The 12,544-nt window shown below is 51.6% G+C and overlaps 1 protein-coding gene across 2 annotated transcripts in view; it reads left to right on the top strand.

Annotated features, from left to right (window-relative positions):
• SYNPR (synaptoporin) overlaps positions 1 to 12,544 on the top strand; it is a 239,903-nt gene that overhangs the window by 162,896 nt on the left and 64,463 nt on the right. For both annotated transcript variants that reach the window (XM_088473456.1, XM_088473457.1), the window contains one exon: positions 1,806 to 1,930. In XM_088473456.1, coding sequence (XP_088329582.1) covers positions 1,806 to 1,930 — 125 coding nt within the window. The remainder of the gene's footprint in view (positions 1 to 1,805; positions 1,931 to 12,544) is intronic.

Raw genomic sequence — 12,544 nt, 5'->3', positions numbered from 1 at the left:
TGAGCGATTGTTTATTATTGCGCATGCGTATAAGCCACACCGCACATGCGCTGCGTTCACATTGAGATTACGGATGAACATCGGAATACATCGCACAGTGATTGACAGGTAGTCAGCGTTTAGGGGGGGGTGACGGGGGTGTGGTCAGAAAATCGCAGGCGTGCCTGTCCGTTTAAACGCCATTACATGGGCGTGCATAAATTAGCCTATGCCAGTGCATACACAGCATGAGAGCCCTTTACATGAAATTAGAGCTCCCGATTATGTGGCTGGTCAGACCTGCTGCAGGGGCAAGATGGCCACCGATGTGCATCGATGGTACCGTTATTTACGCATGTATGTGTCATCGCACGCAGGTTAGAAGGCTTCTCTATGCTCAGGTGATCTTTGCAGACGTTACCATATTTTCCCTTCTGCGCTGCGTATCAAAACTCAGCTGCGATCGCATTAGGGTCCATCTCTAAATCAGGCCCATTATTCCACAGTCTAATGCTGCATACACACGGGACGATTTTCCTGAATGATAACGATATCATATCATTCATTTTTAGGCAGTGAACAATCGACCAACGACCAACGATGCGCGTTCCCGCATGGACGATAAAGATATCTCATCGGCCATGCATGCAGGCTAACTTGGACGATATCGTAAATTTTGCTGCGTGTTCAGAGATGTGGCAGGATGACTCACTGACAGATACAGTATCTTTGAAAGATCTTTGAAAGAACTTTGAACGATATCTATGAACGATATCTTTGAACGATATCTTTGAACGATATCTTTCAAGTCGTTGGTGGTACAGATTGTTCCGTGGGTATGCACCTTAAGGCAGAGGTTCCCAAATGCGGTCCTCAAGGCACCTTAACAGTCCAGGTTTTAGTGATATCCATCGTTGACCACAGGTGACTTAATTAGTACCTCAGTCAATTTCATTTAGCCACCTGTGGTCAACCATGGATATCTCTAGAACCTGAACTGCTTGGGTGCCTTGAGGACCACATTTGGGAACCTCTGGTCTAAGGAATTAATTGTAGGGAGATAAGTCCTAGATCAGGGTATTTTCACAGGGGATTGAGCTTCTACCTGATTTAAAAGTCCCCCAGCTAGTTATAACCTTTATTGAATTAATAAAAAAAAATACATATTGATTAAACTTTTATTGGGGGATTATTTTTTAAACCTTGTATTTATTTATTTTGTTTTATAGAAAGTGGCACTGGAAGCCTGAGTAATTGACCACATGTACATTTGCCTCCACGCTGGCCTGGGGGATCAGTAAGATTATTCTTACCGCCTCCAGTAAGCATGGGGCATTCATTATAGACCAGTGACTCTAGGGGGTAAATTTACTAAGATGGGAGTTCTATTTAAGAAGTGATGTTGCCCAACCAATCAGATTCTACTTCTCATTTATCTAGCACCTTCTAGAAGATAATACCTGGAATCTGATTGGTTGCTATGGGCAACATCACATCCTAATAGAACTCCCATCTTAGTAAATTTACCCCCTAGCACTCAAAGGGGTAAATGTAATAGCCTGTGCAATGCAGGCATCTGTTCCCAGCGCGTCTGCCTGATGTCTTAATGGGGCAATCATTTAAAAGTCATAACCACCCTGGTTTTTGATACCTGCATCACGCAGGCCATTACATTTACCCCATAATTTTATTTGAAATAAACATAAAAGAAATAGACAACCACTGGCATTTATTATAAATATAATAAATAAATATATTTTTTTGTTTATTTCACACAAATATGTTAATTTAATTGCTTTTTTTTTTTTGCTTTTTTTGTTTTACAGCTTTTTGCAATCTTTGCGTTTGCAACATGTGGTGGTTATTCCGGACAACTGAGAGTCAGCGTGGACTGCGCCAACAGAACCCAGAGCGACCTCCGCATTGACATTGCCATAGCTTACCCTTTCAGGTAATACTACTTATAATTAGGGATGAGCGGGTTCGGTTCCCTGAGAACCGAACCCACCCGAACTTCGGGGATCCGGGGCGATCCGAGCCCAAGCTCGGATCTCCCTGTCTGCCCCGGATCCCTCTCCCGAGGCAAAACCTCGAGATCTGCTGTCGGATCTCGAGGTTTTGCCTCGAGCGGCCATTTAAAAAAAAATGCCTTTGCCTTTAATGGGCAAAGTGCTGATTGGCTGACAGAGCCGTCTGTCACGGCTCTCAGCCAATCAGCATTATGGTGCTCATTTGCATGTAGCACGGACTCGTGAGATCCGTGCTACATGCATCTGTGTGATTGACAGTGACACAGAGCACAGATGGGTCAGTGAGACCCGTCTGTGCTGCTGTGTATTTCAATGACACAGATGCACGCACGGACCAGGAGATCCGTGCTACTTGCATCTGTGTCATTGACACAGAGCACTAACGGGTCCGTGAGACCCGTCTGTGCTGCTGTGGTAAATAAAAAAAAAAAAACCTGTGTAAAAAGAGAAAAAAATGGCGTGCCCCCCCCCCAAAAAAGAGCAACCAGCCCCGGGCATTAGTGACCCAGTGCTGGGTGTGCTTAAATACAGGGGACAAACGACATAGGGGTCCCCTGTACTTAAACACAACCAGCACCGGGCTAGTCAGAACCAGAGCTGGTTGCCAAAATACGGGGGACAAACGACGTAGGGGTCCCCCGTATTCTGCGCAACCAGCTCTGGGCTCTGATCCGGTCCTGGTTCTGGAAATACAGGGGAAAAAAATGAGTAGGGTTCCCCTGTATGTTCCAGAACCAGCACTGGACTTTTTCTAGCGGGGGGCTGATGCCACAGCCAGGGGAGCCCTTTCACCGGGCCCCCCAGCCGCAGCATCAGCCCTGACCGCTAGTCAGCCCAGGCCGGGGATCCCTGGAGAGCTGGGGACCCCCCCAATAAAGGGGTCACCCTCTCCAGGGCACCCCAGGCCCAGGCTGATAGCCCGGGGCTATCCCCGCCACCCCTGGTGGCGGTGGGTGGCGGGTTGATTGTGTGGTGTGGTGTAAATAAAGAATATCAAACATTGTCTTTACAAGTAGAACTGCAAGTCCCAGCAAGCCTGCCCCGCATGCTGGTACTTGGAGAACCACAAGTACCAGCATGCAGGGCATTAAGGGCCCACTAGTACCTGTAGTTCACCTGTAAAAAAATGTTTAAAAAAAACACAGGACACACACACCGTGACAGTATAAGTTTATTAAACATACATACACACACACACACACACACACACACACACATGTACACATACTCACCTATGTAACCCTGTAGCATCGGTCCACTTGTCCGGTAAAGTATCCATAGGGGACCTGTGAAAAAAAACATACTCACCATCTCCTATGCGAGGTTCTGTCCTCTTCGTTCCAAAGTAGGCATCCCCGGACTTGGCAAAAAAAAAAAAACGAAAACGCGATCCACGAACTTAGTACCGTTCTATAGAACGGTACTTCCCGAATGAGAGCTTAGCGGCGGGGTATCACCATGGAAACCCCGCTGCTAAGCGTTCATTGGCTGAGAGAGGCCATCTCCCGTCTCTCTCAGCCAATGAACGGCTCCCTCCATTGTAGTCAATGCTGGGAGCCGCAAGGTTATTAAAGTTTACCCTGCGGTTCCCACCATTGACTACAATGGAGGGAGCCGTTCATTGGCTGAGAGACGGGAGATGACCTCTCTCAGCCAATGAACGCTTAGCAGCGGGGTTTCCATGGTGATACCCCGCCGCTAAGCTCTCATTCGGGAAGTACCGTTCTATAGAACGGTACTAAGTTCGTGGATCGCGTTTTCGTTTTTTTTTTTTGCCAAGTCCGGGGATGCCTACTTTGGAACGAAGAGGACAGAACCTCGCATAGGAGATGGTGAGTATGTTTTTTTTCACAGGTCCCCTAGGGATACTTTACCGGACAAGTGGACCGATGCTACAGGTTACATAGGTGAGTATGTGTACATGTGTGTGTGTGTGTGTGTATGTTTAATAAACTTATACTGTCACGGTGTGTGTGTCCTGTGTTTTTTTAAACATTTTTTTTACAGGTGAACTACAGGTACTAGTGGGCCCTTAATGCCCTGCATGCTGGTACTTGTGGTTCTCCAAGTACCAGCATGCGGGGCAGGCTAGCTGGGACTTGCAGTTCTACTTGTAAAGACAATGTTTGATATTCTTTATTTACACCACACCACACAATCAACCCGCCACCCACCGCCACCAGGGGTGGCGGGGATAGCCCCGGGCTATCAGCCTGGGCCTGGGGTGCCCTGGAGAGGGTGACCCCTTTATTGGGGGGGTCCCCAGCTCTCCAGGGATCCCCGGCCTGGGCTGACTAGCGGTCAGGGTTGATGCTGCGGCTGGGGGGCCCGGTGAAAGGGCTCCCCTGGCTGTGGCATCAGCCCCCCGCTAGAAAAAGTCCAGTGCTGGTTCTGGAACATACAGGGGAACCCTACTCATTTTTTGTCCCCTATATTTCCAGAACCAGGACCGGATCAGAGCCCAGAGCTGGTTGCGCAGAATACAGGGGACCCCTACGTCGTTTGTCCCCCGTATTTTGGCAACCAGCGCTGGTTCTGACTAGCCCGGTGCTGGTTGTGCTTAAGTACAGGGGACCCCTACGTCGTTTGTCCCCTGTATTTAAGCACACCCAGCACTGGGTTACTAATGCCCGGGGCTGGTTGCTCTTTTTTGGGGGGGTGCACGCCATTTTTTTCTTTTTTTACACAGGTTTTTTTTTTTTTTTTTACCACAGCAGCACAGACGGGTCTCACGGACCTGTCATTGCTCTGTGCCAATCACACAGATGCATGTAGCACGGATCTCCCGGGTTCGTGCTACATGCAAATGGGCACCATAACGCTGATTGGCTTCCTGTCTGCCACTGCAGTGCCACTCCTAGATGGGCCACGTGTTTGTGCCGCCCCCTTGTGTCGCTTAGCATAGTCATCCAGCTTCCTCGGTACAACCTTTTGGCCTAAAAACAATATTGTGAGGTGTGAGGTGTTCAGAATAGAGTGGAAATGAGTGGAAATTAATGTTATTGGGGTTATTAATAGCGTAGGAACAAAAAAAGGCCCATTTATGTGATTTTAGCGGGTTTTTTTTATTTTTTAAGAAAAAATCCAGATCCAAAACACAAAACCCAGAACCCAAAACACGGAAGGGTGGTTTTGGCAAAACCAATCCAGATCCAAAACACGAAGAAAGATCCAGATCCAAAACCAAAACACAAAACACGAAAAGTGTCCGGTGCACACCCCTACTTATAATAACATTACAGTTGGTCTTTGTGGTGGCTATGAAATATACATATTAATATGAGTAGAAAACACTCTACAAGCCATGGCCAAATGTTTTGAGAATGACACAAGTATTGGTTTTCACAAAGTCTGCTGCTTCAGTTTTTATGATGGCAATTTGCAAATACTCCAGAATGTCATGAAGAGTGATCAGATGAATTGCAATTAATTGCAAAGTCCCTCTTTGCCATGGCAGTGAACTTAGGAACTCATTCAGATCCGCTCGCAAGTTGCGGTTGCTCTCTGGCAAAAAGGGTCCGGTTATTTAAATGAAGTGCTCGCACTGCGTCGCTTAAGGACGCCCAGTATGTTTTAGCAAGCTACGGCAAAGTGCGCTCGCAAGTGTCTAAAGACGCCCCCTTGCCACTCGCAACACACGTCATCTTCAGGAAATGAAGATTTAATCTGGACCATCGTGAGCCATCGGAGCTGCTCGCAGCCCTTGGGGTTGCCTTAACCTGCTGCAAGCACAACGATCAGTGCTGGCTGAAATACATGCAGGTGACTTGTACAATGACGCTACTTTGCTAATTATGCAGGCCCTTTAAACAGCGTTTTGGTGGCCTGACACGCCTGCGTTCGCACATCCACTCCCCCGTTTACAAGCACCTTCCCCTGTTACCTCCCATAAACGGCACTATCTGTCACTCAAAGCAGCGACCTGATAGTGGCTTACGAGCAACCAAAATCAGATCACAACGAATGGCTTGCGCACGCACACTGCAAATTATACGTATGCACAGATGGCCGAAAATCGCTCAGAGCGAGCGATTGCGCCTTAGCGAGTGGGTCTGAATCAGGTCCTTAGTTCCAAAAACAACATTTCCACTGCATTTCAGCCCTGCCACAAAAGGACCAGCTGACATCATGTCAGTGATTCTCTCATTAACACAGGTGAGAGTGTTGATGAGGACAAGGCTGGAGATCACTCTGTCATGCTGATTGAGTTAGAATAACAGACTAAAAGCTTTAAAACAAGGGTGGAGCTTGAAATCATGTTCTCATCTGTTAATTATGGTTACCTGCAAGGGAAAAAGTGCAGTCATCATTGCTTTGCACAAAAGCACCAGGACCGTCCCCTAAGGTTGATTCAGGTGTGGGATCTGGGCACCACCAATGCAGAGCTTGCTCGGGAATGGCAGCAGGCAGGTGTGAGTGCATCTTCACGCACAGTGAGGCGAAGACTTTTGGAGGATGGCCTGGTGTTAAGAAGGGCAGCAAAGAAGCCACTTCTCTCCAGGAAAAACATCAGGGACAGACTGATATTCTGCAAAAGGTACAGGGATTGGACTGCTGAGGACTGGGGTAAAGTTATTTTCTCTGATGAATCCTCTTTCAGATTGTTTGGGGCATCTGGAAAAACTCTTGTCCAGAGAAGGAAAGGTGAGCGCTACCATCAGTCCTGTGTCATGCCAACAGTAAAGCATCCTGAGACCATTCATGTGTGGGATTGCTTCTCAGCCAAGGGAGTGGGCTCACTCATAATTTTGCCTAAGAACACAGCCATGAATAAAGAATGGTACTAAAACATCGTCCAAGAGCAACTTCTCCCAACCATCCAAGAACAGTTTGGTGACAAACAATGCCTTTTCCAGCATGATGGAGCACCTTGCCATAAGGGAAAAGTGATAACTAAGTGGCTCGGGGACCAAAACGTCGAAATTTTGGGTCCATGGCCAGGAAACTCCCCAGACCTTACTCCCATTGAGAACTTGTGGTCAATCCTCAAGAGACAAGTGGACAAACAAAAATCCACAAATTCTAACAAACTCCAAGCATTGATTAGGCAAGCATGGGCAGCCGTCAGTCAGTATGTGGCCGAGAGGTTGATTGACAGCATGCCAGGGCGAATTGCAGAGGTCTCGCAACCGGGGCGATGTTTTGGTCCTTCGCACGCGCAGCGGTCGCACTGCGCGTGCGCAAGCCCTGGAGCGAGAGAGAAACTCTCTCGCTCCGGAGCTCACTACAAAAGGGCCGGATGTTGATCGACAGCTTTGTAGGCGGGACTGGGGGGTGGTTTCACAAACAGAGGTGTTCCTTAAGGAACGCCTACCGTTTTGAGGGTGGCCGCACTGACATCAGCAGTGATGTCAGTGGGGAGCTTCCTGCTCGATCAGTGCAGGAAGCTCCCTGGGACTTGCGGCTGCCGAGACCCAACCTTAGGGTCTCGTCGCAAGCCCCAATGGTCACGATGGTCTTGACCATCGCGACCATCACCCTGGTCAGTCTCTAAGCTGGGGTGGTAACCCACAGCTTAGCTAGCGACCAGGAGGCCGCACTTAAAAATAGAAGTGGCCGCCCTCATTCAGAACGAGCGCTCGCTTCTTGCGAGCGCCTCTGAATGAGGGCCATAATTAGCACTTATCCAGCTTTAATATGTGCATCATACAAACTGTATTGTGTGTCATAATTCCAGCATATACAGGACCAGCGATCACAGTAAGCCATTAAACGCAGCAGTGTTGTATATGTAGTTATCAGATAGATATATATTTCTACTTCAGGGTCCATAGGGTATCCACAGGATACCTTGGGTATAGGTGTGACGTCAGTCATCGGGCACCATAGAGTTAAGCTTTCAGCCTCCCAGGATGCACTAGGGTCCCCCTCCTATACCCCGCCCCCGAGCCAAGGCACCTCAGTTTAGTTTGGTGCCTGGCCGGAGTCGGGTGCACCTGTTGGAGTGGGGGCTAAGAAGAGCCCCTGAAGCTTTTCTGCATGCAGCTGTGGCTGCACATCTGGATGTACAGCATGGACAGTCAGTCCTGACGTCCATGCTGTCTTCCCTACACCCCGAACGCCGGTACCGATCCGGGGATGCTGGTGAGCATCTGGGGTCACAGCTAGCGGTGACCCCAGATGTTCCGGACCATGGCCGGATTCAAGGGGGACAGCAAGGTAAGCAGCGGGGTCCCGCGGTGGGTCCCCGCTGTTACATGGTCCAGAGTCCCCAGGCAGGGGGCTCCCTGGGGACTGGCTGCAGCGTGGAGCCAGGTAAGAACCTGCGCTTCCACTACCCCCCTGGGACAACGGACCGCAGCAGAGCGGTAGCGCTGCGGCGTCCCGGGGGTTAAATGCATGCCAGGGGAGCGCGCCTTCCCTGTCTCACAGCCGGCGCCTCCCCCGCTGCACGCTGTGTGCACTCTGCACTCTGCCGACTGGCCCTGTGGCAGCGCTCCTCCCCCAGGCCAGCCTCCTCTCTGCTCCTCGGCGGCCATCTTCCTGAACGCCTGGTGAACGCTGCTGGAAGCCTGGAAGGAAGCATCTTGGTCTGGGTCCCCCCGCATACCTCTCCTCCGCTGTGGTCAGGTCTGTGTATGCAGCGCTGTGTCCTACCAGGCCCTGTGTCTGTGTAGTTGAGTGATCAGCGCTGGTTAGTGCAGGAATTGATTTTCTTTGCATTGTATGTGACTGTGCTAGCGCTGCTGCCTGTATCTTGTATTCTGACTGTCAGCTTTATTACTGTCCCTGTTCTTTCTGCTAAGCCCTTGCGGTGCGGTGCTGCAGGGTGGTCTCTCACCTCTTCAAAATACAATTGGTGAGAGGGGTCACATACTTAGTACCATCATGTCTGAAAGTGATTTTCCTCTCCGGTTACAGTGTACTATGTGTAAAGTACCTTTAGCGGAGGGGGAGGGTAGCGCGGAGGGCCTCTGCCGGCAGTGTTTGTCAATGGCGAGGCCTCTTACGGTTACAGCACCGGTACAGGAGCCGCCCTGGGCTTGTTTCGCTCAGGCGCTTACAACCTTAGTGGGCCAGTTAGCTCCGCAGCCCGCGTTTACACAGATGGGTTTGTCCCAGCAGTCAGTGGTGTCGTCACCCATGCAGGGTTTCCCGAGACAATTGGTGGTACCCCGCAGTCTCCCTATTTCCCCTCTCCCGGTTTCTCAGGAGCCGGCGTGGGTTAACTCCCTGACGAGTTATGTACAGCACTTGTCGGATGTGTTGCAAGGGGAGACTAGGATGCGGCCACATAAACGGCCGGTGGCGTCTTTGTCGGCTCCTTATGAGGATGACGAAGGGACGTCTGATGATGGGGAGATTCTGGATCCTTACGATCAGAAACCTCTCCATACTAAGGACGCTGACGCTAGGTCCAAGGTATATATTCCTGGACTTATTCGGGCAGTCCGCACAGCCTTGGTGATTGAGGACGAAGTTCCCCCAGCTGCTAAATCCAAGTATGCCTTTTTTAAGGATGTGAAGGGTGACGCCACAGTCTTTCCTCTTTCGGGTCAGTTAATGGACCATTTAGAGGAGGCGTGGAAACAGCCTGGCAAGCGATACCAGCCGCAGAGGCGCCTGGCAGTGGCTTATCCGTTCGCGGATAATTATTTTGCTAAGTGGGAATCCCCTCCACAGGTGGATTCTCATGTGACACGTCTTGTCCGTAGTGCCACATTGCCGATGCCATCCATGTCCTCCCTTAAGGATGCTATGGACCGCAAGGTGGAGATCTGCCTGAAGTCCGCTTATTCCCTTGCGGGGGGGGCAGCGCGGCCGGCTATGGCCATTTGCTGGGTTGCCAGAGTGATGGAGCGCTGGGCGGATTCATTGGAGGCGTCCTTTGATTCCGACTGTCCAGCCGAACAAACTGAGTTGATTGGTAATCTCCGTGATTCGGCCACTTATATCAACGAGGCAGCCTTAGACATTAGTACACTGGTGTCTCGAATTTCTTCAGCAGCGGTGGCTGCTCGTCGCACCTTGTGGTTGCGATCCTGGAAGGCGGACGCTGACTCCAAAAAGGGTTTGGAGGCGTTGCCCTTTAACGGAGAAGTTCTCTTCGGTCCAGATCTGGACAAGATTGTGGCCACGCTGGCGGCAGCCAAATCGGCATGTCTCCCGTCGGCCGCGGCTCCTTCTGGTTCAGGACCATCGTCCTTTCGGTCTTATAGGGCCCAGGGCAGGCCCAAACCACAGTCTTTTCCCCGACAGGCTGGCCCCAAAAAATCGGCCAAGCCCCAGAAGCAGGCATGGAGTACCAGACGTCCGGCCCCTAAGCCTGATGACAAGCCTGCGGCCTGACGTTCCGGTCCTCCCGTTGGGGGATCCCAAAGTGGGAGGCCGCCTGCTGCAGTTCACCCGGTGTTGGTCGGTCACCACGACGGACACTTGGGTTCTCGAGGTGGTCTCCCACGGGTACGCCCTCTCTTTCCGGCACAGACCCCCGGCTCGATTCTTCACCATGGGTCTACCATCAGACCGGAACAAGGCCGCGGAGCTGCGGAAGGTCTTGCACACTATGCTCCAGGCTGGAGTTATAGCGCCTGTTCCATTCTCCCAGAGGGGCCAGGGTTTCTATTCAAATCTTTTTTTGGTGCAGAAACCCAATGGGTCGTATCGTCCGATTCTCAACCTCAAAGCTCTCAACAAGAGGTGCCGAAGTTTCGGATGGAGACCCTACGGTCCATCATTCTGGCGCTGGAACCTGGGGACTACATGGTGTCATTGGACATACAGGACGCTTACCTGCATGTCCCTATTCTTTTGCGCCATCAACAGTTCCTCAGGTTTGCAATCCGCAGCGACCACTTTCAGTTTCGGGCGTTACCTTTTGACCTGGCGACAGCACCGCGTGTGTTCACCAAGGTGATGGCGGTCATGGCGGCTTCTCTGCGGCTGCAGGGAGTCCGCATGTTGCCGTACTTGGACGACCTGTTATAAGTGGCAGGATCTCCAGAGCTCCTTCTACGCCACTTGGACCTGACCATTGCGCTGCTGCAACAGCACGGCTGGTTAATCAACTGGCAGAAGTCCACTCTAATCCTGTCTCGGCGGATTCTGCACCTCGGAGCCTTATTGGACTCGGGACAGCAAAGGATCTTTGTGACGGAGGAAAAGATCTCTGCTTTACAGTCGAGGGTGCGCAGTTGTCTGCACAGCCGCCGGGTGTCTCTACACTCGGCGATGAGGTTACTGGGCTCCATGGTGTCGGTGTTCGACATGGTGGAATATGCCCAGTTTCACTCCAGACCTCTGCAGCACCTGATCCTGTCCAAGTGGAACGGGCTGCCTCAGTCTCTAAAGTCCCAGACGATAGTGCTCACCCCGGAGGTTCGCCTGTCCCTTGCCTGGTGGTTGCAGACAACCCATCTCAGCAAGGGACGTCCGTTCTGGGTACCAAATTGGGTCCTGTTGACAACGGACGCCAGTCTTCGGGGCTGGGGAGCAGTTTCGGGTCCACACTTGTTCCAGGGCAGGTGGACGCCGACAGAAGAGGAGCTTCCAATAAATATCTTGGAACTCCGTGCGGTCTTCAATGCTCTCCAGCAGGCACATCGGGTTCTCCAGGGTCGTCTGTGCAGGTCCAGTCGGACAACGCTACCACCGTGGCCTACATAAACAGGCAAGGAGGAACCCGAAGTCTGGCGGCTCTCGTAGAGGTGTCTCGGATCCTGGTATGGGCGGAGCGCAATCTTCCGGCCATATCAGCGGTCTTCATCCCGGGAGTGCTAAATTGGAGGCGGACTTTCTAAGTCGTCAGGACGTTCATCCGGGGGAATGGTCCCTGCACCCGGACGTTTTTCAACTGCTGGTGGACAGGTGGGGTCTTCCAGAGATCGACCTCATGGCGTCCCGGCACAACAACAAGTTGCCGGTGTACGGGTCTCGCACAAGAGACGAAGAGGCGTCTCTGGTGGATGCTCTGTCCGTCCGGTGGACGTTCCGGTTCGCATACCTGTTTCCTCCGGTCTCCCTTCTTCCACGGGTAATCCGGAAATTCAAACAGGAAGGAGGGACGCTCCTGTTGATAGCTCCCGCGTGGCCCAGACGGCACTGGTTCTCAGACCTTCAGGGTCTGTCCGTGGACAGTCCTCTGCGGTTGCCGCTACGACCGGACCTTCTGTCGCAGGGTCCTTGTCTTCACCCGGACCTGGCTCGGCTGTCTTTGACGGCGTGGCTGTTGAGACAGCCATGTTGAGGTCCAGGGGGTTTTCCAGCTCTGTGGTGCGTACCATGTTGCAAGCTCGGATACCGTCGTCCGCGAGGATATACCATCGCGTGTGGCATACGTTCTTCCAATGGTGTCGACCGAGAGGTTATGCACCGCAGGAGTTTCGTCTGTCTAGGATACTTGCCTTCCTACAAGCGGGACTAGATCATGGGCTTCGCCTTGCTTCTTTGAAGGTACAGGTTTCGGCCCTGTCTGTCTGGTTTCACCGTAGGATTGCTACAATCCCGGATGTGCGCACCTTTATGCAAGGTGTTCTCCGCATTCAGCCGCCCTTTGTTCCACCTGTGGCGCCTTGGGATTTGGCTGTGGTCCTGAG

The sequence above is a fragment of the Taudactylus pleione genome, unplaced genomic scaffold, assembly GCF_031769625.1.
Source record: "Taudactylus pleione unplaced genomic scaffold, aTauple2 ptg000135l, whole genome shotgun sequence".
Classification (NCBI taxonomy): Eukaryota; Metazoa; Chordata; class Amphibia; order Anura; family Myobatrachidae; genus Taudactylus; species Taudactylus pleione.
Note: the sequence above shows the minus strand (reverse complement) of the source record. Positions and strands in the feature narration are given on the sequence as shown.